This window comes from Dermatophagoides pteronyssinus, unplaced genomic scaffold, assembly GCF_027571235.1.
Source record: "Dermatophagoides pteronyssinus isolate colony J.1.1.1.1 unplaced genomic scaffold, Derpt_VIB-CSIC_2022.12 sq0008, whole genome shotgun sequence".
Lineage (NCBI taxonomy): Eukaryota > Metazoa > Arthropoda > Arachnida > Sarcoptiformes > Pyroglyphidae > Dermatophagoides > Dermatophagoides pteronyssinus.
In genome coordinates, this window is record NW_027461532.1 from 1,833,557 (window position 1) to 1,859,507 (window position 25,951).

At 26.1% G+C, this 25,951-nt stretch overlaps 3 protein-coding genes across 6 annotated transcripts; 1 reads left to right on the forward strand and 2 right to left on the reverse strand.

Moving 5' to 3' along the window:
- Nucleotides 1-2,735: 2,735 nt before the first annotated feature.
- FeCH (ferrochelatase, mitochondrial) lies at nt 2,736-5,789 on the reverse strand. 2 transcript variants are annotated; one of them, XM_075821111.1, is made up of 7 exons: nt 5,615-5,789; nt 5,268-5,448; nt 4,976-5,197; nt 4,631-4,901; nt 3,537-3,693; nt 3,031-3,455; nt 2,736-2,878 (listed from the first exon to the last, which is right to left on the reverse strand). In XM_075821111.1, the coding sequence occupies exons 1-6, from the start codon at nt 5,694-5,696 to the stop codon at nt 3,130-3,132; spliced, it is 1,239 nt and encodes a 412-aa protein (XP_075677226.1). In that variant the 5' UTR covers nt 5,697-5,789; the 3' UTR covers nt 2,736-2,878; nt 3,031-3,129. The 2 variants fall into 2 exon arrangements, with proteins under 2 accessions (XP_075677226.1, XP_075677227.1); XM_075821112.1 differs by having other exon boundaries at nt 2,736-2,914.
- Nucleotides 5,790-8,197: 2,408 nt separating this feature from the next.
- On the forward strand, nt 8,198-24,568 carry LOC113795507 (uncharacterized). Of its 3 annotated transcripts, none has more exons than XM_075820842.1 (17): nt 8,198-9,111; nt 19,411-19,446; nt 19,564-19,716; nt 19,788-19,934; nt 20,017-20,179; nt 20,721-21,009; nt 21,086-21,215; nt 21,289-21,458; nt 21,537-21,570; nt 21,666-21,802; nt 21,875-22,160; nt 22,228-22,501; nt 22,593-22,873; nt 23,376-23,777; nt 23,838-24,025; nt 24,094-24,171; nt 24,252-24,568. In XM_075820842.1, the coding sequence occupies exons 1-17, from the start codon at nt 8,889-8,891 to the stop codon at nt 24,435-24,437; spliced, it is 3,177 nt and encodes a 1,058-aa protein (XP_075676957.1). In that variant the 5' UTR covers nt 8,198-8,888; the 3' UTR covers nt 24,438-24,568. The 3 variants fall into 3 exon arrangements, with proteins under 3 accessions (XP_075676957.1, XP_075676958.1, XP_075676959.1); XM_075820843.1 differs by having other exon boundaries at nt 23,379-23,777; XM_075820844.1 differs by lacking the exon at nt 8,198-9,111 and adding an exon at nt 17,707-17,758.
- On the reverse strand, nt 24,466-25,725 carry LOC113795511 (uncharacterized). Its single transcript, XM_075820845.1, has 4 exons — nt 25,285-25,725; nt 25,091-25,192; nt 24,914-25,003; nt 24,466-24,840 (listed from the first exon to the last, which is right to left on the reverse strand). The coding sequence occupies exons 1-4, from the start codon at nt 25,355-25,357 to the stop codon at nt 24,569-24,571; spliced, it is 537 nt and encodes a 178-aa protein (XP_075676960.1). The 5' UTR covers nt 25,358-25,725; the 3' UTR covers nt 24,466-24,568.
- Between the last annotated feature and the right edge of the window lie 226 nt (nt 25,726-25,951).

Sequence of the window (25,951 nt, forward strand, 5' to 3'; positions counted from 1 at the left end):
GAATCTGTTTGGATGTTAAAAAATATAATAAACACTAAAACAAAAAAAAACACAAAAAAATTTTTACAAATATTGATCGTTATCATTAGCAAAAAACAAACAAAACAAAATACAAACTACCATAGAATCAATGGAACAGAGATTTCATTCCATTTTTTTTTATGTTGAAAACAAACATTGTTCAAAAAATGAATAACATCAAAACCTAAAAATGTTTGACATTCTAATTTTCTATAATGTTTATTTATATAATAACAAAAAGGTTGATGAAGAAAATGAAGACCAACAAATTATCTTTTGCTCCATTTCTTTTTTTCTTCTATTTAAAACAACAACAACAACAAGTTTAAATTCAAAACCAAAAATTCATGAATAGAACTTTCAAATGATTTTTAATGGATTAATAATATATGATTATGAATATTCAAAGAAAAAGTTTTATAATTATAATTATAATTATAATGTTTTTCTGATTAGAATTGGAATTTTGAAATGATTATTATCAAATAAAGTCAAGTTGAGTTTATTTTTAATTCGTTTACAAATTACAAAATGATTGTTGTTTTTGTTTTTGGTCAAAAACAAGTTTTGGTCGTGTTAATTATTATTTTGAAAAAATTATATTTACATAATCATCGAGAGAGAATTTAAAAATAGAATAAATCTAAAACTGAAAGCGAAAAGAATAATTCAAATGTAGAATTTCAAATGTCTTTTTTTTTATTAACATTTCCTATTGATTGATGATTCAACAACATTTTGATCTTGTTTCGATTGATCGATATTTTTTGTTTCTCGATTAATGATGATGATGATAAAGTTTTTCTGTGTTTGCTATTTTGTATTTCTTTCTTTTGCAAAAGTAAACAGAGATTTTTGGAGAATTTCTTGTAAAATTTACATCCAACCAAAGAAAAAAAAATGTGATTAGATTTTTGGTTTGGTTTTTGTACCATTGGATTGGAAATAAAGTGTTTTCTTTAAAAACAAAAAGTTGAAAATAAGATTATGTTTTGTATTTTTTTTGATTCGAATTTATTATTGAAAAGTTTTATCTCTGTGTGTTTGTGTGTAGGTGTAATGGCCGGTTTTGGAACAGCAGCAGCAACAGCAAAAGTAAAAAACAAAATAAAAAAAATACTTTATTGCGTGAGAATTATTCATTGCTATGATAATGATAATGATTATTATGGTTCCAGAAAAAAAACCAACCAAACTAAATTGCCTAAAAAAATGATCTTTTCTTTACTTTTCTCAGGTCATGTGTGTTTTAGTTTCATTTTTTTCCATTTCATTTGCTCAATTTTTTTTGAAATATCAAAAAAAATAAAATTCGCTAAATTAGAAATGGAATTTTTTTTCTGGGGGGAAATTTCTAGAAAATTTCCAATCGGAAATATTCATTTATATTCACACACGATAAGTGAATTTTTGAAATGTTTTTAAACATCCGAAAAAAAAATATAGAAATATTTTGAGTGAATTCAATAATTTAATATTATCGAGAATGAAATGTTTTTTATCTTTGTTTTGAACGTTAATTAACAATATATTTCTTATTTTTTTCGTTTCTATAATGCCAAACATGAGATGAATATTCTGGAAATGTCAAACATTTGAAATGGAATTTCGAAAAAATAAATCAAAAAAAAGATGAAATTTCGATGAAAAGAATTGACTAAAACGACGACGGCGACAAATTTCGATACATTTTCAATAACAATTCTTCGCTAATCGGATTTGATTAACAGTTGAAAAATCTTACTTTAAATTTGAATTATAAAATGTGTTTCGTTTTTTTCCCAATGAAATTAAGACTTTTAATTCATTTATAAATAATAAGATAATCATGAGATAATCATCATCAGAAATGTAATCCATCATATATTTTTTCTTCTTATTTTTGAAAATGCAAAAATGGAAAATGCAAAAATGGAAAATGCAAAAATGCAAAAATGCAAAAATCGCATTCGAATAATAACGAATCAGTGAATAAAAAGTTGAATATGATTGATGAAAATAATAATAAACAATGATGACAAAATTGAATTTGGAAAAAAAAGTAAAGTAGAAAAACCAAAGAAAAAAACTTTAACCAAATGGCAACATCTAAAATAGATATTATCATTTTGTTTTTCACCTATATATTTTTCCAGAAAAATTTTCATTCCATTTTTTTTTTTGTTATTCTTCTGGAACCCATCATCATCATCATCATGATTTGATGTGCAACTCTTTTTTTCATTCGTTTATTTTATTTCATTTCATTTTGTGCATTGAAAAGGTCAACAAAAACAAAAAGTAAAAATAATAATAATAATAAGTTTTCTATCATAAACAATCAATCTTGATTAGAGAGAATCGTGAATCACAGAAAAAAATGAATATATAAAAAAATCACAGAATCGTAAATCAATTTTTTTTCTTTTCTAAAAAAAATAATAATAATGTAAATGGAATATGCGGGGTTGATGGAAACGAAACCAAAAAAAAAAAAAACATACAGGTAAACAACAAACAAACAAAAGTAAAAATAGATAATGGAAAGGGGTAGCGTAGCGTGAGGGAAAGAAATTTATTGAATTATTTTTTTAAAAAAAAATTTTGGTCATTCATTCATTCATAACAAAATCATTTCAACCAGAATCTTTACTTTTTTTTCAACGAAAAAAAAGTAAAAGAAAATGGTTTTTTTCTTTGTTTCCTCCTCATTCTGTTGTATTGATTATGATGAATTCATTTTGCTTTTTTTATTCTTTCAAAACATCATCATTTTTTTGTTACATTAGTCAATTTTTTTTATTTGGTTTGGTTGGGTAAAAAAAAGATGGAAAAATTTTCAATTTAAAATTGAAATCTTTTTCGTTTCGTTTCCTTGCTTTGTTTTCGGTTGATGATGAAATGGCAAACATCAATGTTTCATTGACATTGTTTTGTTTGGTTGAAATTGAATGCAAAAAAAAAAAAAAAAAAATAGATAAAATATTTCAACAACAACAACAAAAATATTCCTAACATTTGAATAATTACCTTTTTTTCCCCATTGAGAAAACATTAGGTGTGCAATGACATAATGAATTCTAATGTGTAAAGAAAGTTCATGAATAGAAATGTTGACTAACGATATTGTTATTGCTGTTGTTGTTGGTTTTGTAATTCTTTTAGCCAAAGGCGTGTATCTTTACAAACTTTTTTAACACATAATGGACATTGTAGTAATAATTGTGGTGAAACATCAACACCGGATTCTAAATGTTCATCGATTAATTGAACAATACCATCGATGAATAATGGATGATCATTTGGTGCTGGACAACGACGTATCATTTTGATTGGTAAATTTTCCACTAATTCCTTACAATATTCAATATCTAATTCATGTAATGTTTCAATATGTTCATTTACGAATGATATTGGTATGAGTAGTATATTTCGATAACCTTTTTCAATAAATCCTTCAAAATACAATAATAATAATGATTTTTTTAAATTATGATAATCCTTACATAATAATTATTATAATGAAAATGATTTACCTTTTATAACATCATCAGTTGCAGGTGCTTGCCATGGTACTGGTCCTACTTTTGATTGCCAAACCAAACGAAATGGATGACGAAATTTTAGCTGTTTCATTACTTCCATTACAGTCGAACTAACTTCCATTGTATATGTATCGCCTACATTTACTGACTTGAAATGTTTTTAATTTTGAAAAAAAAACAACATTTTAAAATTGATTTTAACAAATAGGGATGATTTGGGCATAAAATTCTGCATTTTTCATCCATTATCTTTCAACTAAACACAAATCCAAAACAAAAAATCTAATCATCATCACCATCATCATTATAGATTTCATTTTCCAAAATGATAATTAAATGTAATAACCAATCGGAAACATTCATATACACGCACACACACACTCAAAAAAACCTTTTGTCTTATGTCTTAACATCATCATACTACAAATCATCAAATTCTATGGCCAGAATAAAAAAAGAAAAAGAAAATTATAATGATGATAGCTAGAAAAAAAAGATGAATAAAACTAAAATATAATATAATTTTAAGAATGTAATATAATCAAATCTTATCTAATCAAGCAAGATAGAAATGTCATGTAAAATATTAGTTATAATATCATTTAGAAGAAACTATATACCCACTGATATGAATTGAATAAAAAAGAATCGAGAATATTGAAAACTCTCTTCTCTCTCTCTTTTTCATTAATAAAAAGAAATTCTAATGAAATATTCGGATTCTGATGATGTAAGCTTAATGCTTATTCTTTTCTCTATATAAATGTGTAATTGAAAAGAATATGCTTTTCCCAAATAGTGAGGAACACATACACACAGACAAAAAAAAAGTGAAAAGAAACGACAATGTAATGTTTCCGACAAAAAAAAATATATATGAAAATTACATTTATATATTAAATAAATGTAATTGAACATTGAATAAAATCTATTAGGAATTACACTATAATATAGTGGGAAGAATTTACTATTTCTTTTCTTTTCTTTTTTTTCGTTGCTTTGTTTGGTTTTTTGTTTTCTGGTCAATATCGAAATTTTTCTGTTTCATTGATTTTTGTATGTATGTGTGTGTGTTTGTAACTTACATTCAATGGTAATGAATGTGCTGTAAATAATAATATAATTTCATTAGATGAATTGACCGGAAATTGTTTAAGTTCATTATTAATAAGTTCAGTAAATGAATTGATTAATCCGGAATTTATTGGCCAACGATCAATAAAACTAAGATGAAATGATAATTTTTGTTGCTGTTGTTGTTGAAAATATTTTGCAATCTGATTCACACTACTACCGGTTGTATTACAACAATATTGTGCATATTGTGAAAATGCAATAACACGTTCAGGTTTATCACTATTAGTATGTTGACATTTATGTTTGAGAAAAAAATTACTATAAAGAATAGAATTAGAAGAATAAATTCTTACCATTCAATTTGTTTGAATGCTTCCGATAATGTTGGTGGTGTATAACGAAAACCAATATAATATTTATATGGTCCATTATTCGGTCGAATTTGATTTAATCGTTCGATTAATAATGATCCTTGTCGATTAGTCCATTCATGTAATGGTGAACCACCACCAATTTCGGAATATTTTTTTGCCACTTTTGCAGTACGACGTTTAGCTATGAATGGTCCAAGCCATCTGATATAAAAAATGATAATAATAATTAAACTCAAAACAATCATTAATTTAGTAATCATTATTTAATTACTTTTGTAATGGTAATTTGATTATATCATTATCGAGAAATAATTCACGTAAAAATGGTTCAACATCGGCTATTGTTTTCGGTCCACCCATATTCAACATTAATATAGCAGTTTTAACTTTTTTTTCTTCATTCGTTTTTGCCGACGACAATTGTCGTATTGATTGATTCATTTTTATTCCAACTTCAATCGATGACATTTAAATCAAACAAACAGACAGAAAAAAAAGAAAAAAAAATCAAATCCAATCAAGAGAAAAAACTACTAAATTTCTATTTTTAGATTTTTTCAAATCTAAATAATTTAGCCGATAATCATTTTTATCAAAAAAAATCAATCCATATTTTACCGGAATTTTTTTCGCCCAACATAATTATTAGCTTTGGATTTCTGATCCATTTTGTAATCGATCGTATACGATTCATCGTCATAAAATTCAAAATAAACAACTTGTTGATGTTTGTCAATTAAAGAATTTAGAATAATTTTCTTTTTTTTAATTCAGCTGTCATCATAATTCTCACGTGATCCAAACGTTATTCATAAACACCATGACATTTTGAATTTTCATTTTCATTTTCATTTTCGTTCGTAAAGACCTTTTTAATTCAATTATCAAAATCTAATGATAAAATCTTTCTCGATATCTTTTCATCATTGAAATTTTTAAAGTTCAATCAGAGAAAAAAAAACAATATATCAGATATGAGAAGATATTTCTTTATTGTCAATGGAATTTGAATCATTTTCAATCAACGAATGAAAAGCTATTCAAAAATATTCAATTTAAAAATTGTTTGTGATTTATGCTAACGAAAAGTCAAACAATAACGATAAGAAAGATCTGGATCAATGAACCATGAGAATAAAATAAATAAATGATATTTATTGTTTCATTTGTTTGTCATCATCAAATTCACATCATTTTTTTTTGTTATTCAAGAAACAGAAAAAAAATATATTCATTCCTCAATCAAATTTGAATATTTTTTTTTATTATTATTCGGGTTCCATTTGGAACAAAACAACAAAAAAACAGATAGAATAAAATGAATAATTTACCGTTGTTGTTGTTGTTGGATTTTATTTTCTGAATTTTGATTTTTTTTCAACAAAAATAAAGAAGAAAAAGATGCGATTATTTTCAACAATAACAAAAAACAAATCCTAATTTCCATATGAAAATTTCTTTCATCAAGCAAACAAACAAACAGGCAGACAAGAAAGCGAATCCATTTTGAAATTTTTAAAAAATATTTGGATAACGAGAACAAATAAAGCAAATATTTTTCAATATATTATGAATGTCATCATTGATGATGATGATGATGATACTTGATCATAATCATTATCAATAATAATAATGATGATGATGATGATTATTGTTGCCGTTATATAATAATAATAATTTTTATATCATCATCATCATTATGATTATCTCATGAGAATTATCATTCTTTTTTTCTGCTGACCTTTTATTCATTCATTCATTCATTCATTTACCTATATAATAATTAATTGCAAGTTTTTTTTTTTTAAATATCCAGCAAAAAAATTACTACATTCAATACATTGTCTATGTCTCTTTTTCTTTCTCTTTCTTTCCAGTGTTTATGTCAAGGATTAATTATTTATCATTTGTGGTTAAGGGTTTCTTTCATTGTCCTAATTGCTAATTATAGCTTGCACATCCCCATTCGATACCAATAATAGAAACATTGTAATATTGTTTTGTAACATGTTTGAAATGGTTTGTTATGGTTATCAAATTTCAATTCATTAACAATCATAATGATGATGATGATGATGATATAGTTTTTTTTTCCTGTATTCCATTATCTATTATTATGGTTCAATAAAATGATGTATCAAAGATTATATTTCAATGAAGTATTTAAAAAAAAATTCGGATAAAATGATAACTTTATCTCCTCGATAACGTTATCTTTGAATATGAATCTTTCTACTTTGTATCTATTCGATTACACGGAAACTTTATCTCGGTTGATTTTTTTAACTTTCTTTCCTGAAATTTTTTTTGAAAAGATTTTTGTTTTGTGAAGGAAAAAAATTTGACAAATTTCTTCATTGTAGTTCCGGTTTTCATTTCTTTTTCTCTCTCTCTCTCTCTCTTTCATCAAATCGTAAATTAGATTTTCATTCAAATAAGTAAAACAACAACAACAACAACAAATATTTCTGTTCAAATATTTTTGACAACTTACAACAACAACCACCACCACTACAAATAAATTCAGTTCATTTTCTTTAATGAAATTTTTCTCTTTTCAAAACATTTTTCAAAACATTAAAAAAATTTACCTGTCCAAAATCATCATTATCATTGGCAGTGGTATTGGATAATTACGATCAACAACAACCACTACCATAATGATCAAATATTTCGAAAAAAAGGAACCTGTTCATCAACTATCAACAACAACAGGTGCAACAACAACAACAACAAAAATATTTTTCTGAAAAATCTTGTTTCTCATTTTTTTTCCTTCTCTTGAAAAAAATATTATCATCGGCCATTTTGATGACGACGAAGAAGACTATTTCGTTGAAATTTTTACAAAAAAAAAAAAGTTTTACAGCCAGCAGCCATTCATTGAAAAAAAAATCCAAATTCAACTGAATTCAACTGAATGTATGAATGAATGAATGATGGTGGTTGTTGTTGTTGTCGTTGTTTGATCCATTATTTTATCATCATTATAATATTCGTGGATTTAGTAGTATGTAGTAGTGGTCAATTTCAAAAGTATTGGCCAAACTTTTTCTCTATCTTTTACCTATGTTGTTGTTGTTGTTGTTGTTGTTGATGATTATGAATGGTGTCAGGTTGATTCTAAATGTTTGTTATATAAAAAAAAACCACTGATGTTGATGATGATGACGACGACCACGATTTCAATAGATTTTTTTTATATGTATGTGATTTTTTTTTGTTTGTTTGTCTGTTGAAGTAATCTTGGATTATAATATAATCTCTCTAGTGATTTTGATATTTTAAAGTAAATTTTTTTTTTCATTGATAATGATAATAATCACCTGTTGATTTTTGACCGGTAATTATTGATGTTTGTGTGTGTGTGCAATGTATTTGCAAATGATGATCAATTATTGATTAGATATTGTTTGGATTTCTAAATTATTAATTGAATTTATCCAAAAATTTAAAAATCGTTATTCGTTCTTTTTTCCCTAAAAAAAATGTCATAAAGTACATCAATTTTTTTTCACTTGTTTTGGTGTGGATCAAGAGCAACCAAAAAACCTTGTAAAATTGATTGGTTATCATCTTGAGTTTTTTGTTGTTTCGTTTTTTTGGTTCCTTGAAACAATCAAACATTGAAGATGATTATCAATTAATTATTTATGTTTTGTGTGTGTGTGTGTGTGTGTGTGTGTTAACAATTCCCTCATTTTATTGGTTCAAATTAATCGATAATTCAATCGATCGATTGATTGATTTTAAACATCGTAAATGAAACAAACACTTAAAAAGTTTTAAATATTTTTTTTTCAATTTCAAAAAAAAAATCTAAACAAGAAAACAAAATTACTTTATTCAATCAAGTTTGGAATTGTTTTGAAGAAAACAACAAGAAAAAAAAATGGATCGTTTTTCACCAAATCAAGTACCAACTTATCATGTTGAACATCTGGCAACATTTTCAACATCATCATCACCATCACCAAATTCACCGACACCCCAAACAACAACAACAACAACAACATTATCATCATCATCATCATCACATTCACAACATGATGATCAACAACATGTAACACCTCGTATGGCATTACAACGTTTATTTAAAATGGAAAAAACATCCGGTAAATATTATTAATTATTTAAAAACCAAATCAAACCAAAGCCAAAAACAACACATTCCATTCATTTTTGTAATTTTCAAATTTTACTACTATCGGTTTTTACTGGCAAAAAAAAAAAAAGAAAAAGAAAAACCAGATCCATAAAAATGAAAGATGAAAAAAAAGCAATTCAAATGAAATTGACCTAAACATAGGTTGATGTTGTTTCTTTTTTTGGGATGTATTCTGAATTGCCAAAAAAAAAACAAAAAAAAAAATTCAACTCGATTAATTTATCTCCTGTTCATCTCCTAGCTTTTATTCACAAACTCATTCACTCTATGTGGTTAATTAAATTTACAGATAATAATTTTTTTAATATTATAATGTAAACTTCCGTTGCTAAATTTAGTTTCTAATCCATTTTTATTATTATCATCATCATCATAATAATCATATATGATAATGATGATGACATCATTATATTTATATATTCGTCATATTATAACAAACAAACAACAAACAACAACAACAAAAAAATAACCATAACAACAACTGAAGAAATACCTAGTAAAAATTAATTCTAATGAATTTTATTTATTATTATTTACATTGAAATTACATCAATAAATCGAACTGTTTTTTGTTTGTTATATTGGTGTATGTGTGTGTGTGTGTATTTAAACCTGAAAAATAGATGGTGAAATGGTGAACATTATTCTCTCTTTTTATTATTATTATTGTTGTTGTTGTTGTTGTCGATGTTTGTTGTTGCTAAACGTAAATGAACACAATTTCATTTTATTACAAATAACAATAACAACAACAACATTAACGATAACAACAAATTATCGATTCAAATTTTCCAAATATTTGGAATAGAAGAAATCTATTATCATTATTATTTGAGAATTGAATGATAGAAAAAAATTCTTTCAACACAGCATTGAATGATAGAAAAAGAATTCACCCCGTTGACTTTTTTCATTCATTTATTGATTTTCATTGATGATTTATAAGAATCATCACATGTGTTATTCATTTATTCATTTATACATTTTGTTTGCATTTCATTCTTGTCTGCTGCTTGTTTGTTTGTTCATTCCTGTACTATCCAAAAAAAAACTGTTTGTTTGTTTGTTTATTCGATTTTTGATGTTGTTGTTGTCGCTGCTTTCATTACCTTTTCAATTTACTATCCCCCTTAGTCCAAAAAACATTTGTAAATATAAATTTATAGATTTTTAGATCAGTAAAGTCAAACAGAGAGACAGAGAGAAAAATATTGGCCAAACAGCCATTGCGAGAAAATTTATTTGTAGTTTTCATTTGTAGTTTTCATTTGTTGTTGTTGTTTGGGGGGGATGATGATTTCCGACTACAAAAAAAACAAAATTTCAAATTTCAAATCATTACTTATTATCAGTGAAATAGATAAATATTTGAAAATTGAATCAGATGAAACAAAAATTCATTACATTCAATTACAAACATCAACAAACAAACAAAGTCAATTTTCCCCCCCCTTACAATATGATATGATAACATTGTAACTGTTTTTTTTTTGGTTGGGCAAGATAAAGAAAATTGAAAAAAAAAATTTATGACTTTTTTTCCATGACTCGATACGCCCACATTATTATGTTTTTCAATTTCAAATATCATATGATGATGATGATGATCTGGGTACCACCATCTTTGTTCGGTTGTTTATTATACTGGACTTATTACATAATAATTGTATATTTGCAATTAGATTGATTGAATATTTTTATTTTTTGGTTTTATTATTGTGGATTTGGAAACATTTCTATGCATCATTCATCAGATCATCAGATGATGATGTGTATGTGGACATTGTATCATTGTATAAACGTACACTAATCATGCACCTCCATATGGAAAAAAAACATTGAAAAGCTAGATAGTTATATTCTGACCACCTACTTAATAAATGTCATTTTCAATAAAAAATTAACTCTATTGAAATCTATAGGGAACCAAACGAAAAAAATGTGCAATTTACAAAATACCAAATAAAGAGTTTTATTTGGATCCAAAAACATATATATGTTCCAAAATATAGAAATACAGTGAAAAGAATCAATTTTAGTGAACAAAATAAATGAATTAAGTTGCTTCCCCCGTTTATATTCACTAAAATTGATTTGAATATGGGGACCAAATGGATGAAAAATTAGGTTTTTGTTTTTGTTTTGCTACTTACTTTGATTGAATGTTCTTAAAATAGCTTTTAAAAAATTGGAAGAATAGAAAAGTGAATTAATGAAGAAGAAAAAAAAAGCAATATTCAAACATTATCATACTTTACGATTCATTTGATTCATTTCACTTAAATTTTTTGTTTCTAAATTTAAATTTCAACAAAAAAAAAATTTATTCCCATCATCAATAAGAATTCAATAATAAGAGTTCAATGGATGTTGTTTTTTTTTTTGCTTTTGTCAAATTCTTTGTTTCATTGTTTGGAAATATTCATGTCTTTATTCACGATTCATTCCGGTTCAGATGATAATTTTCTTACTCTTTTTTTTTTTGGAAAAAAAATTTTTTTTGATCTGAATAATTTTTGCTCGAATGAATGCCACGATGATGATGATTATGCAATTACGGTGTTGACAATGAAAAGAAGAAGAAGAAAAACGAAAGATCCAAATTTGTTGTTTATTTTACCATTTCTAGATGCTGAAAATTTCTATATAAAAAAGAAAAAGAAAAAGAAAATATGATGAAAGATTTTGCGGATGAATTCATCATGTTGTTGATGATGATATATCATTTCAATGTTTGTTAACAATTTTATTACGAAATTATCATCAACAACAACGACATCGAGCCATAAATGATGATGATAATCATTTTCGATTTAATGTTGTTTTTGGACATTTTTTTTCAAATGTAAACATCCTACGAATAGAATATTTAGGGGAAAAAATGAAAAAACTATAAACATAGAAAAAACATTCATCAAAATGTATCATCATTTTCTTTCCCCAAACAACAATGATACATTTCATTTTTTGATCGTCCGAATTATCATCATCATCCAAAAATCACGATAATCATCGTGATGAATTTTTTTCTTTTCTTTATTTTGGATGGCTAAAAAAATTCAAAGAATGGCCCTAAAATGGCCTATGATATAATGGAAACAATGTTTATTATTTTCTTTCATCCAATAATGATATTCATAATAAAATGAAATGCATCCATATAGATGGAATGTATATTTTCTACATTTTTGTTTGTTGTTGTTGTTTTTACAAATGAAAACAACAGATAATTACCTTTTTTTGCTTGTTTCATTATTTTGTTATTTATGATTCCATTCCAAATGTTCTTGATTTAATTTCAAGGTTAAAAGTTATGTTTTTTTTCATCATTTTATTTTCAAACAAACAAAAAAAAATCAATTCATTTTCACACCATTCATGGTAATGAATGATTGTTTGTTTGTTTCCTTTTCATTTTTTTAAAAAAATGTAATTTCAAAATTATATTTAAAACAATGAGTTTTTTAAAGTGAAATTTGGGTACTTTTCCGTTAGCCGGGCGCATTTTTGTATAAATGTATAAACTTATATATTTTGATATACAGTTATATAAATATGGTATTATGTGCAACACAGGCAAATGAACATTTCGAAGTGTTGTTTCGAACACTTCGAAATGTTAGTGCAAATGAAACATTCAGTTATGGATTTTTCAGTAAAAACATTTGTTTATTTAAAATAAAAGTAGATTTTTATCATTTCGATTAATTTCAATTGGGAATATTAGATTAGGAATCAAAAACTTGCACAACTCAATGATAACTACATACATAAACAAAGGATAGAGCAAATGTACATTCTTTGGTTTTTAATTAATCAAACTTAATTTAGGCAGGTTAGGTTAGGTTAGGCTTTGACAGTTAGGTTTTCCGGGTAGGAAAACCTAACTGCTATTAGAAATATTTGATTTAAAAAAATTTCCAATATCAATGCAAAGAGTTTTCATATATGATGATGTCTTCATTTATAATCGTGTGGTGAAACGTTAAATTTTTTTTTCTAGCAATTCGCATGAAAATTTATGAATCAAAATTTATGATTGAATTTAGAAATATTTGATAATCTAATATATGATGAATTTCGTTAGAATTTTTCCTTGATTAAAGATAATGCAGATTAAGAACTCATAAATACATGTAACTATATCCAAAACCCTATCCACTTATTAACTGCAAGTAACAATTTCACAACACCTTATCATACACCACACTTGTACATATCATCACAAAAAAACAATCAAATTCAATAACATTTGCAAACACATCCTTCTTCATCTGTAAATATTTCTAAATAACACTTTCTTTACATTTATTTTATTTGTATTTTCATTTACTTTATTTGTATTTTCATAAATGGTGCATACATCCCGTTGGATGAAGCACTTTCTTTCAAATAAAATTATTATTATTCTATCCCATAAGAACTCATAAAAAAACCTCATATAGGAACCCAAAACGGTTTTGGTGTTCTTAATCTACAGGTGATCCATTTCAAGTTTAGTTTTGCAAAAAAACAGTTAGGTTTTCCTACCCGGAAAACCTAACAGTTATAACCTAACCTAACCTAACCTGCCTAGATTAAGTTTGATTAATTAAAAACCAAAGAATGTTCAATTGCTCTATTCTTTGTTTAGAGTCTTTAATCAGGTACTATTATCATGGATGTTTTTTAAAATTTATCATGCAAATATCAAAATGAAAGTATTCTAAATAGCATTCAATCGAACATTCGAATTATTGTTTTGTTTTAAATATCACTGAGAGAAAAGTGTGCACGCCACTCGCTAACACATTTGCATTCACACTTTACACAAACATTTTTTCAATATATATTTTATATATATAAAATATTTATATAATGTATACAAAAATGCGCCCGGCTAACGGAAAAGTACCGAAATTTGTTCCAAAAAAAAATCCATTTTTTCGGACAATTTTTCTCAATTCAATAGAATCTTGATTGATATTCGATTGATATTCAAGCGAGAAAAAAAACATTTGACATTGGAACAAAGTTGAAACGAATGGAGGGCAATGAAATTATAATTTGAAATCTTTGTTTTCTGTGTGTGTGTGTTTTTTTTCCATAAACAAATAATTCACAATAACCATAGTGAATGATGCTGATATAATGATGAAATTATCAAATCCATTTCGAAAATTTTTTTTTCATATTTTTCATCTTTTTTGCTTTATAACATTTCTACTGTCAAACTGTCAATCTTTTTTCTTTCATCTTAATCATGTCCATGTAATTGATGATGATCATCATCATGAACATCATCTAATCATCATCAAATGGCCATAGATATTATTAATATTAAAAGAAGAAAAAAAAACTTAACGAAAATTGGTAAATGATTAAAGAAACATTATAATCAACACACACACACACAAAAAGATGGTAACTAAAAATAATTTCATCATCATCATCATCAATTTCGATTATTACCACCACAACAATAACAAAAAAAAACCACAATTCAATTCAATTAACTAATGTGATGGCGCGTCTACATTCTTTCTCTAATGAAAATATAAAGGGAAAAAAATTAAATGAAAAACCTGTTGGTTGTTATTAATCACTCATTTCTTTCTTTTCCCTTCTTCACTTGTTTTTTTTTGGATCCATATTGATCCTTGTAAAAGAAAAAAAAACCCGAAGAATATTATTATACATCATACTTGTCAGAAAAAAAACTTCCCGAAATAAACTTGTGATTTCTGAAATAATTCTCAATCGATAAATATTGTTAAAGTTTTTTTTTATTTTGTTTTGTATACGAATAAAGCATCGATGTGCGAATATTATCATCATCATTATCATCATTCTATCCGGTTTTTTTTCTTTCTCTCTCCCTCTCTTTCTCTCGCATTTTCCCGGCATCAATCTGGTTGAATATTTATCCATCCATCCAGTCAAAAAAAAAAATGATGAGAAGAGGTGAACAGAGAAATAAATAAAATAAATAAATACCCGCCGGTCACACATACCTTTCCATCATCTTCATCATCATTTTGGATTTTTTGTTTATTCGTTTCTAAAATTATACTCGTTATATGTGTGTGTGTGTCCTGAATATATACCACTTGTGAAGCATCTTGTTATTTTTTTTTCTTCACTTTACCTATCTAATAAAATGTTCATTCATCCATAATTCGATTCGGTTTTTGTTTGTTTGTTTGTTGCGTTACATTGCGTTGACCCCAACATTTTGTAAATTTGTATTTTTGTTTAAAGTATCTTCCTTTTTTTTCAAATAGAAAAAACAACTTGACCACTGGATCCAATGAATGACTGAATGAGAAATTGAGTGGATATCAAATGGTTTTAGCCAGAGGTTTTTTTTCCATAGACTTTCGATCATATATCATCGAAAGTATTTGATTGGAAACAATTTTTTTTCTTCTGTTTTGTTGATGTTTATCAAATTATAGATCCAAAAAAAATGTTATGTTACTGTCAATCGTATGAAAATGAAAATCAAACATTATTTAATGAAATGGTTTTTTCAATTTTTGTTTTTGCCTCCATTTTCTCCACCCATCATTTCATAGAAATAATGAAATGAATTTTCATTTACTTTACATTAAATTATTGATCCAATATATTTATTACGTAAACGAAACAATGTTGATTTTAATGATGATGAAAGTTAATTTTTTTTCGTTTTTCGTTGAAACAAAAAAAATATATATCTATTTGTTTAACATGTCAATTATGGAATGTGTCCACCAAATATCAATGATTAAATGGTGCTTGATCACGAAAAAAAAACTGAAAATTAATCTGATTATTTATTCTTTTTTTTCAATTCAATTAATGATGTTAAAGAAGTTATTGTTTTAGTATGATGATAATAATGAATGTTATGTCAAGAGATGGAGAGTGAGAGAGAGAATGACAATTTCTCTATATAAGAAAAATTTTTCACATGTTTTTCTTGTAATTATTATTTTTTTTAATGACAGCCAAAGAAAATATCTTATCTTGAATCTTGAAAATATCTTTTATTCGTTGTTGTTGTATGATCATTTGGCATTTATATTCAGGTTTTTTGTTTCATCCATCATTCACATTTTGAATCAAATTGATAATATTATTAGTACAAATAACATTCCAAATATTTTGGAAAAATTTTTTTCTCAATGTAATGTCTATCGAAATTATAATTATTGATACAAATGAACATATAAAATCGACTATGATTGACAACATTGAAATGAAAGATATATATCATTAAAAATGTGTAACCAAATCTTTTTATGGAAACAAAACAAATAAATTTCATCTGATTTTGGATATAGTAATAATAATTTCATAAGATAAACATCAACACTTAAATCGATAATCAGAAAAAAAATTTGGAAGCTTTAAAATATTTATTTTCTTATCTTTATTAATGAAATAGTAAAAATACATTCATAATTTATTAGCATCTTGTCTATCGTTTTCTTTTCCGGTTGTTTTGTTGTTGTTGTTGTTGATCATATCATATTAAATATCCAGAGTGAATGACTTATTTTTAAACATCCATAGGACCAAAAAAAAAAAAAGTTTATAATCACAAATTGAATCTTTTAAATGTTGTTGATTTAGTAAATTATCGGTGACGGTTGTTGATTCGATGATTACAACCATCCAATGCTACATCCAATGTTTGTTTTTCATTTCAATTTCATTAGAAATTGAAAAACTTGGTTATAAAAAAAAATTTTAGTTTTTGAAAAAAAAACACAAAGACCATCAACCATCATTCATATATATGTGACGATCGTGATATATACCTGTGATGTTTCCGTATTTGGTTCTAAATTCATTCCTCTTTACAATAAACAAAAAAAAATGAAAATAAAAATTGGAAATTGATTGATCGAACGAACAAACGAACGAAAAATTTTGTAGAATTCAATATGAATTATTCATTGGTTTGTTTTTGTTTGTTTGTTTGTAATTTTCCAAAAAAATATCGTTGTTGTTGTTGATTTGGAAAAGAAAAAATGTTCCAGAAAAATTCAATGTTTATTCATGAATCATATATATCTATTCGTTGATGATTCCATTTGTCAATTCTTTATTTATTTTCATTTCTGTTCCATCAACAAATCATTTAATAATTGACAAATTCTCATTCTCAAAGGAAAATATAGAAATAAGCAAAAACAAAACAAAAAATCGATTTAAAATTTTCATTTGAAACTAACTGAGAATGAAACATTGATTATCTATCTCATCAATTTTGAACAAAAAAAAAAAAAAAAAAAATTCAGTTTACAAAAATTGTACCTGAAATAGTAATAAGTACAATTTTCGTTTCCATTCGATTAACGATCAAATTGAATGTTGGAATTTTGTTGACTTTTGTCATAAAAAAAGTACATTTTTTCAACCCGAAGAAATTTTTTTTCAAAAAAAAGAAAGAAAAACAAATAGAAACTACGTCAATTTTTTTTTCTTCAATTTCAAATAGTTTCAAGTAAATTGATTATGATAATTTTTTTTTGCTGTATTTATTTGGCCTATAAATTTACCTTAAAAGGATTTTATTTAATTATATGAAACGATGATAATCATCGATAATCTATAATTGACAGGTAATTTTTCTTCCTTTAAATCAATGATTATTTGATTTTAGAAAAAAAAAATTATTGAATCTAAATTGTTTGTTTATGTGTGTGTGTGTATGTCTGTATATGCATATAACAGAGCTGGCCAAACTGCGGCTCGCGAGCCGCATGTGGCTCGCGAGCCACACTTCTATAATTCAAAAATCGAGGGTGAGGAGGGTGAGCTTGGCCACCCCTGGCATATAATTTGTAGGCGTTAGGTGTGTGTGTGTTATTCGTTCAAGTGTGTGCGTTCGTGTTCTATATTCATTAATCAATTGAAAGAAAAACACCTTTTTTTTTGTGAAGAATAAAAAAAAAGGTAAAATTATACTTATCATGTTCTGTCAACATCATTCATTCTTTGATTTTAAAAGAATTGTTGTTTACAAACAAAAAAACAAAAAACAAACAAACATTAAATGATAAACTATGATTAGAATTTAAATATAGTTTCGTTCATTTGTACTAAAGTTTTGTAACAAAAAAAAAGAAAAAAAAAGAAATCAAGTGTAAATAAAAAGTTAATGACGAGAATTATTATTAACCAATTGTGTGTGTGTGTGTATGTGTGACAAAACCAAAATATTGCCAAATCAGGAATTTTTTTATTTATGTTTAAGTGTAATTGTTTTGAATGAATAAAATGAAATGATTTGTCGATTATCTATATATATAATATACACCGACGCATCAATGAATTTTTTTTTGTCATTATTGCAACAATGAATAATGATTGATCGTTAATCAATATTTAGAAGAAGAAAAAAAGGAATTCTCAACTTGTGAATCATAATTTTACCAATCAACATTTATCAACATTGGATTATTGGAATGTTCATCACACACACACACACACACACACATATATTTCATTTGCAAATTATTATTATTATTAATAATCATTCCTTTTTTTTCTATCTTGAATATCTTTACATGAAATGAAAATTCATGCATTAAAAATAGGAGACCGGAAATCGAGAATCAATCGAGAGATAAAAATAGATAATGCAAATTTTTGTTGTTGTTGTTGTTGTTGTATTTGCTTTTCGAATCGTTTATGGATGATTGGTTGTTTTTGGATTTTATTTTTGGTTTTTGCGCAAAAATGTTAAACCGAATTATACGTAGAATAAGATAGACATCATTGAATGTAGAGATATTTATGGTTTAAATAAATGAATTTTTTTTTCTTTGTTGAAAAATTTATCTATTTAAATTGATTGGTTTTTGCTGTTGTTGTTGTTGTTGTTTCGGATGTTGCTTATTATCAATGATGATGATTGGATAAATAGTATTAATTTGCATCTTTGGGGTTTTTGTTGTTGTTGAATCTCATTTCCCTTTTTTTTTCTTGCCAAGTTGATTGAAACATGACGTTTTTCATTATATAATCGTGATGATATTTAAAACCAAAATGAGAAAAAAAACCGCAAAGCAAAATTCATTTTTTTTCCCCATCAAAAAATGATCATATTACGCCTACGTTTGAATATTTTAAATTTGAAATTTCCTAAAACCAAAACCACACACACACACACACAAACACACTTATGATAATTGTATTTGTTTTTGGAATTATGAATATAAATTTGATTTTAAAATTTTTCTATTCAAAAACCAAATTTTTTTCATTTCAGGTATTTGGACACAAAGAATGGCCATACAATTGAAAGGTAAATATTATGAAATAATGTCAGTGTAAATTATTGATTATTTAATTTTTCTTATTTGAAATATTTCCTATTTATTTTTTTGACAAAAAACCAAAACAAACAAAACAAAACAATTAGGAAATCATATGTGGATATTGGATGGTGAAACCAATGATGTTGTTGAACGTTTTCCGGTTGCATTCATACAACAGCCAACATCATTTAATGATCAAAATCATATCTATAATAATATATTAATATTTACAGTACAATTACCTAATGAAAATCAAGGTAACAGATTGTTTAATTATAAAAAATTTTCTATTATCTTAATGTGTTTTTATTGAATTTTATTTCAAAAGGAGAATTACATATATTTCAATGTGTATCACATGATGCTATCAATGTTGTTGATGATATTTATCATTGGATGAAACATTATGGTATTTTAGTGGCCAACAATAATAATCATCATCACCATAATAATAATAATAATAATAGTCCAACAGGTAAAATTGATTAATTAGCTAGAATAAATATTGATAATTAATTAATTAATCTTTTACAAACAAACAAACAAAAAAAACTAAGGAGAAAAAACCAATAACAACCATAATCATCATAATCATAATCATCATCATCATCATCATTCACATCATCATCATCCGCATCCACATCAATCCGGACCATCAAGTAATGTAAATGTTAAAGAAGCTGTTAATGTATTCAATCAGATTGCAGCACAAAGAGAAAAGTAAGTAATTTAATCACGTGATTTCTTTTGCTATTTTTAAAACTAATTATTAATCGAGACACACACACAAACAAAAAATAAATAGTTTTCTTATCGAAATTTTACAAACTAAGAAAACACATGGTTTTTGCCATTCGATCAACGAAAAAAAAACAAGGTCCAAACTTGTTAATCCAAGAAAAAAAAATATTTCCATATCATTGTTGTTATTTGTAATATAACTATAGAGATATTTGTGTTACAAGTGGAAATCTATCTAATCCTTGTTGCAGTTGTTGTGTTGAAGAGTCTATCGATTTGATGTTTTTTTTTTTTAATTTTTTGGGTTAGAAGGTTCTTTTAAAGTAATCGATGAGTAGCATTCTTGAGATTTTTTTCTTGCTCTCTTTGATCGCATCGTTGTTTGATTTTTTTTTATTTCAATCGATTGATTGATTGATTGATAATTTTTAATCGTAAAAATTACATTCTATTTCCATTTTTTTAACTAAATCTTACTTTACTAACTAAATCTAAAAATATCTGTAAAAAATATTTACAGAAAAGGAGCTTCAAACGATTCAATACATCCATTACCAACAACAACAGCTGGACAACAATCATCAACTATACCAACAACATCCGGTACATTAATTGTACAGGATATTGATTCACGATCTGATTCAAGTTCATTTGTTGAATCACAACAACAACAACAACGTCAAGAAATGACATCACCATCACAATTACAAAGCCATCATCATCATCATCATCATCATTCAAACGGTAATTCACATCAACAACATCATAATCATCATAATAATCATTCTCGTAATCACGACATGAATGAGGTATAAATTATTCAATTTTTTTTCTGTAGTTTTTTTTGAATAATAAAAACGTTTTATCCACCAAAATAAAATACAGAGCTATTCAAATGAACGATATGTATCCATATTGAATCATTGTTTTGATGATATTGAAAGATTTATTATACGATTACAACATGCAGCTGCAGCATTAAGAGAATTACAGATTCGTAGTCATAAACGTGGAGGTTAGTTTTATTATCATTATTGTTTTATTTGATTTTATAATGTTTCTTTTAAAACTAATGTCAACTAATTTAGCTAAAGGATCTGGTGATGGATTATTAGCCATACGTGCACGTGGTCCATGTGAAGAAGAATTTTTCGAAATATTTTCCAAATTTAAATTGGCATTTAATTTATTGGCCAAATTAAAAGGCTGTATACATGATCCGAATGCACCGGAATTGGTACATTTTCTTTTTACACCTGTATGTTACATTATTATTATTGTTTTTAAATTGTAAACAAGTGTTTTAAAATTTTGATTATTATTTTTACGTTTATAGCTTGCCATTATAATTGAAGCTTCTCGTGCAAATGGTATGTTTGTTTGATTTGAATTTTTTGACATTTTTGATTTATTAATATTATGATTTTTCAAAAAAAAAAAAAAAAAATGATTATCATATGAATAGAGCCACCAGTGGATCCATCTTTAGTTGGAATTCCATACTTAAGTCCGGATGCTATTGAATTATTATCAAATTGTTGTACAAGTAAAGAATTTGATTTATGGCAATCGCTTGGTAATAATTGGATACAATCAGTTAAAGTTAGTGATCATCGATGATTAATTGAATTTACTATTAACATAAATGATTGATTTTTTTGGATTAAAATATAGCATATTCGTATGACAAGCCCATTTCAACCGATATTCACTGATGGTTGGGCACCGGCTATTACCGAACCAGAGTTATTAGGAATAATAACACCAACAACGATGGTAACAGAAATTGATACAGATCCAGAGGAAATTATTACATCACGACCTTCGATGCCAAATAAATCTCGTAGTCACAGTCATCCAACCAGTTTTGATGATAGTGATTATGAAGATCAACAACCAACAAATATTAATAATGGTGATAATAATCCTCGAATCATTGCTCATCATTCATCAACACGAAGTATGTAGATTAAATTCCTAATTTGCATATTTTGTAATAATAATAATAATAAAAATTGAATATTTAGCAACACCGACATCACATAATCAACATGGTCGACCATCACCATCACCAATCGATTCGATTGATCGTGATGATCAATCACCATCATCATTATCATTGGGAATGGTTAATCATAATAATAATAATGGTAGTGGTGGTGGTGGTGGTGGTGGTCAACAACAAACTATCGATGCTGAACAAATGGAATGGCTTGGAGAATTACAATCACGAAATGCCAAAATTGTTCGTGTTTTATTTCCACGTACAGCCAATAATAATAAAGAGCTAACTGTAGTCAGGTTAGTCAATTTTATTTTCTATCTATAATTGTATAAATTAATTTAAATTGAAATTTTCTTGTTTCCTATCTGAATCCATATTACAAAATAGAGGAGAAATTCTTGAAGTTCTTGATGATTCACGTAAATGGTGGAAAGCAAGAAATTCACATGGTCAAATAGCACATGTACCACATACTATTGTTGGTGAAATTGAACCGCAAACAATAATGATGATGATGTCTGCCAATAATAATAATAATCATCATCATTCAATTGCTGGTCCATCTACATCATCAACCGGACATCATCATCATCATCAACATGGACCATCATCATCATCATCATCAATGATGATGACACAAGATGATTGGATACGTCGTGAACGTCAAGGTAAAAAAGGAGAATTCCGTTATTTTTAATGATTCACTAAAAAACAAAAATGATGTGTTTTATGCCACACATACTGCTTTATCGTATGATCATCCTCATCAACAAATAAATTTGGCTTTTGAATCACATTTTTTTCCTGTCTTGGATCTATCCATTTTTTTCCTATTTTTTATGATGCTTTGCTTTTTTTCTGAAAAACAAACATTTGTTCAATGTATTCTCTATATGTGCGTGTGTGTGTAATTGAATTTTTTTTTAATTATTTATTCTGAAATGAATGTTTTTTTATATGAAAGCTTTTTTTTTGGCTATCTTTACATTGATGATTGTCCAATAACTGTCATTCTTTTATTCATTCAAACAAAGCAAATGTCAATGTCAAAGCAATAAAGTCAATGTTTTCTTCTTTTAATTTTTTTGGATGAATTAAATTTGTCGATTTTTTCCTGTTATAAAAAGTAATTGATTTGATTATTTTTTCAATTTTTTAAAAAAAACAAAGAAGAATTTCCAAAAGATCCGGTTTATTCGCAAATTTCTAATCGTAATAGTTTTTTACCATCAAATGTGGTTGTTAAACAACAGACAACCTCATTTGTTAATCATGATCAAATGATAATTGACAATGAAAATGATAATCGAAAAGAAATCCAAATAAATCCATTACTACCACCAATACCGCCTCCAATACCGGTAACAATCATACAATCACCAAACAAAATTGATGTGAAAATTGTAAACAAAGATCAACAGCAACAACAACAAATGACCAAACAATCGGACAATCTAGAAACATCATCATTGATTAGTTTATCACAATTTTCAATAAATACATTCGATACAATTGAACAAGAATTGAATGATCGTTTTAAAAATCCAATCACCGTTTATAATAAAACAAAAGGTATTTTGATTTCATTTATCATTTTTTTTCTTATTAAAATACTTTTTTTTTACAATTCAGTTATAGATCAGGATAAATTTCTATCACGTTATAATGATAAAAATGAAGATAATTTTACCGGTGAAGATTTATCAATGTTTTTAACATTCAAAGAATTTCCACCCGAACTAATAAATTTTGTTGAAAATTTATTTCAAATCAAAGAGATTCGTTGTAAACTTTTTTATTGGAATAAAAATGAACTTCGGGTATGTTTGTTTTTTTCTTATTTCAAAAAAAAGAAAAATTCAATTTATTTCTTTCATTTCAATTCAAGTCAAATATACCGATGGATATTGCAAATGATTTTCTCATACAACGTCTTTGGAGTAATTTATTATTATTAAAAAAGATGGTAATCAAACTAAAATAATCTATATATGTGTTTTGAATATGAAATATTTAAAAAAATCATCTTTTTTTCATTATTATTAGATAAAACCATCCAAAATGAATACATTGACGTTTATATTGAAACAACGTAAACGTATTTTGATTGAAAAAATTGAAAAAAATGAAAAAAATCCGGATGACGAAGAAAAATCCATTACATTAAACGATGATGATAATAATGATAATAAAAATGATGATGACGATAATGATAATGAATTGAATGAATGATTTAAAAAAAAATTGCTGACAAATAATGTATCAATCGATCAATGAATCGATCTATTTCCAATCAATTTGTTAATTGTTTTTTGTTGCACAAAAATTTCTAGATAAATAAATAATTTCATTACAAAAATCAATCAATCCATCAATGAAAGTTTTTCATTCGTTTCTCGTAATAAATTATCGATTGGATTATTATTGTTGTTGTTATTATTGATTTGTGGTGTTGTTGTTGTTGAGCTTGTTGCCGATGGTGTTGTTTCGCCTGATCGTATTGAATTTGAATATTTTTCATCAAAAATCTTTACATTACCACCACCTGGTACATGTTTCACATTATCCAATGAACCAATTTTCGATCGTACATTCCAATCCAATTTCTGTGTAATTACACGAACATTTCCACCATCTAAACAATTGAAATTTTTTTCAATTAATTTGGGTTTATCCAACAAAAAAAAACAAAAACAAACGAAACTTACGAGGTTTATGCTGTGCATTATCCAACGAACCGATTCGTGATTTTGTTTCCCATTTTAATTTTTGTGTTTCAATCTTTTTTTCGCCTCCAGCTTGTTTGTGTGTGTGTTTGTATGGGAAAAATTATTTCAAATTATTTTTTTTTTTCATTTTCAATCAGATTAATCAGACAAATTTACCAGGTTTATGATGAACATTATTCAATGAACCAATTTTTGATTTAACATTTTTTATATTAGGCCCTTTAGCTGTTCCGACTGTCACTTTGTTTATTGGAATTTCTGTTGTTGTTTATAATGCGTGAAACAAAGTAAAAAAAAAGTAAAATAAAATTTAATTTAATTTTTTAGGAAAATAGGAGAAAAATATTTACTTTTATTTGTTGATTGATTAACATTGTTGTTTAAACTGGAATGACTGATTCCTGGACTAACAGGACTTGACATTTTTTTGATGTTGTTGTTGTTGTTCAAATCAAAGGTTATTTTTCAAATCAAATATGAGGTTACAAATGAAGAATTTTCCAAGAATATATTGATCCAAACGATTACACAGACACACAGAGAAATATTTGAGGCAAATATCAATGAAATTAGAGTGGATTAATTATTATAATTAATATAATGGGCTTATAATGGTTTTTTTTCCGTTGTTCTCTAACAATAATTTTTCACCATTACAATCGGGTAATAATCAAAACAACAACAAAGATAACAACAAAAAAACATATGAGATAAAAATAGACATGAAAAACAAAACAAACAACAACATCTATATAGCGATCCAGAATCGATAAAACACTGTCGCTATATATAAACAACAAGGATTGATTCCACGTCGTTATTTAATGCAGAGAAAAAAAAGAAAAAAGATTTTTACGAATTTCAAAAAAAAGCCAATCCTAAAAAATTTAACAAAATGATATTAAAAAAGTAGAAGCATTTCCGATAGCTACCGAACAAAAAAAACCGAAGAGGATTCATTGGTCGATAAGATATATATAGCGTTGATCCATTTTTTTGTTTGTTTGCGCAATATGG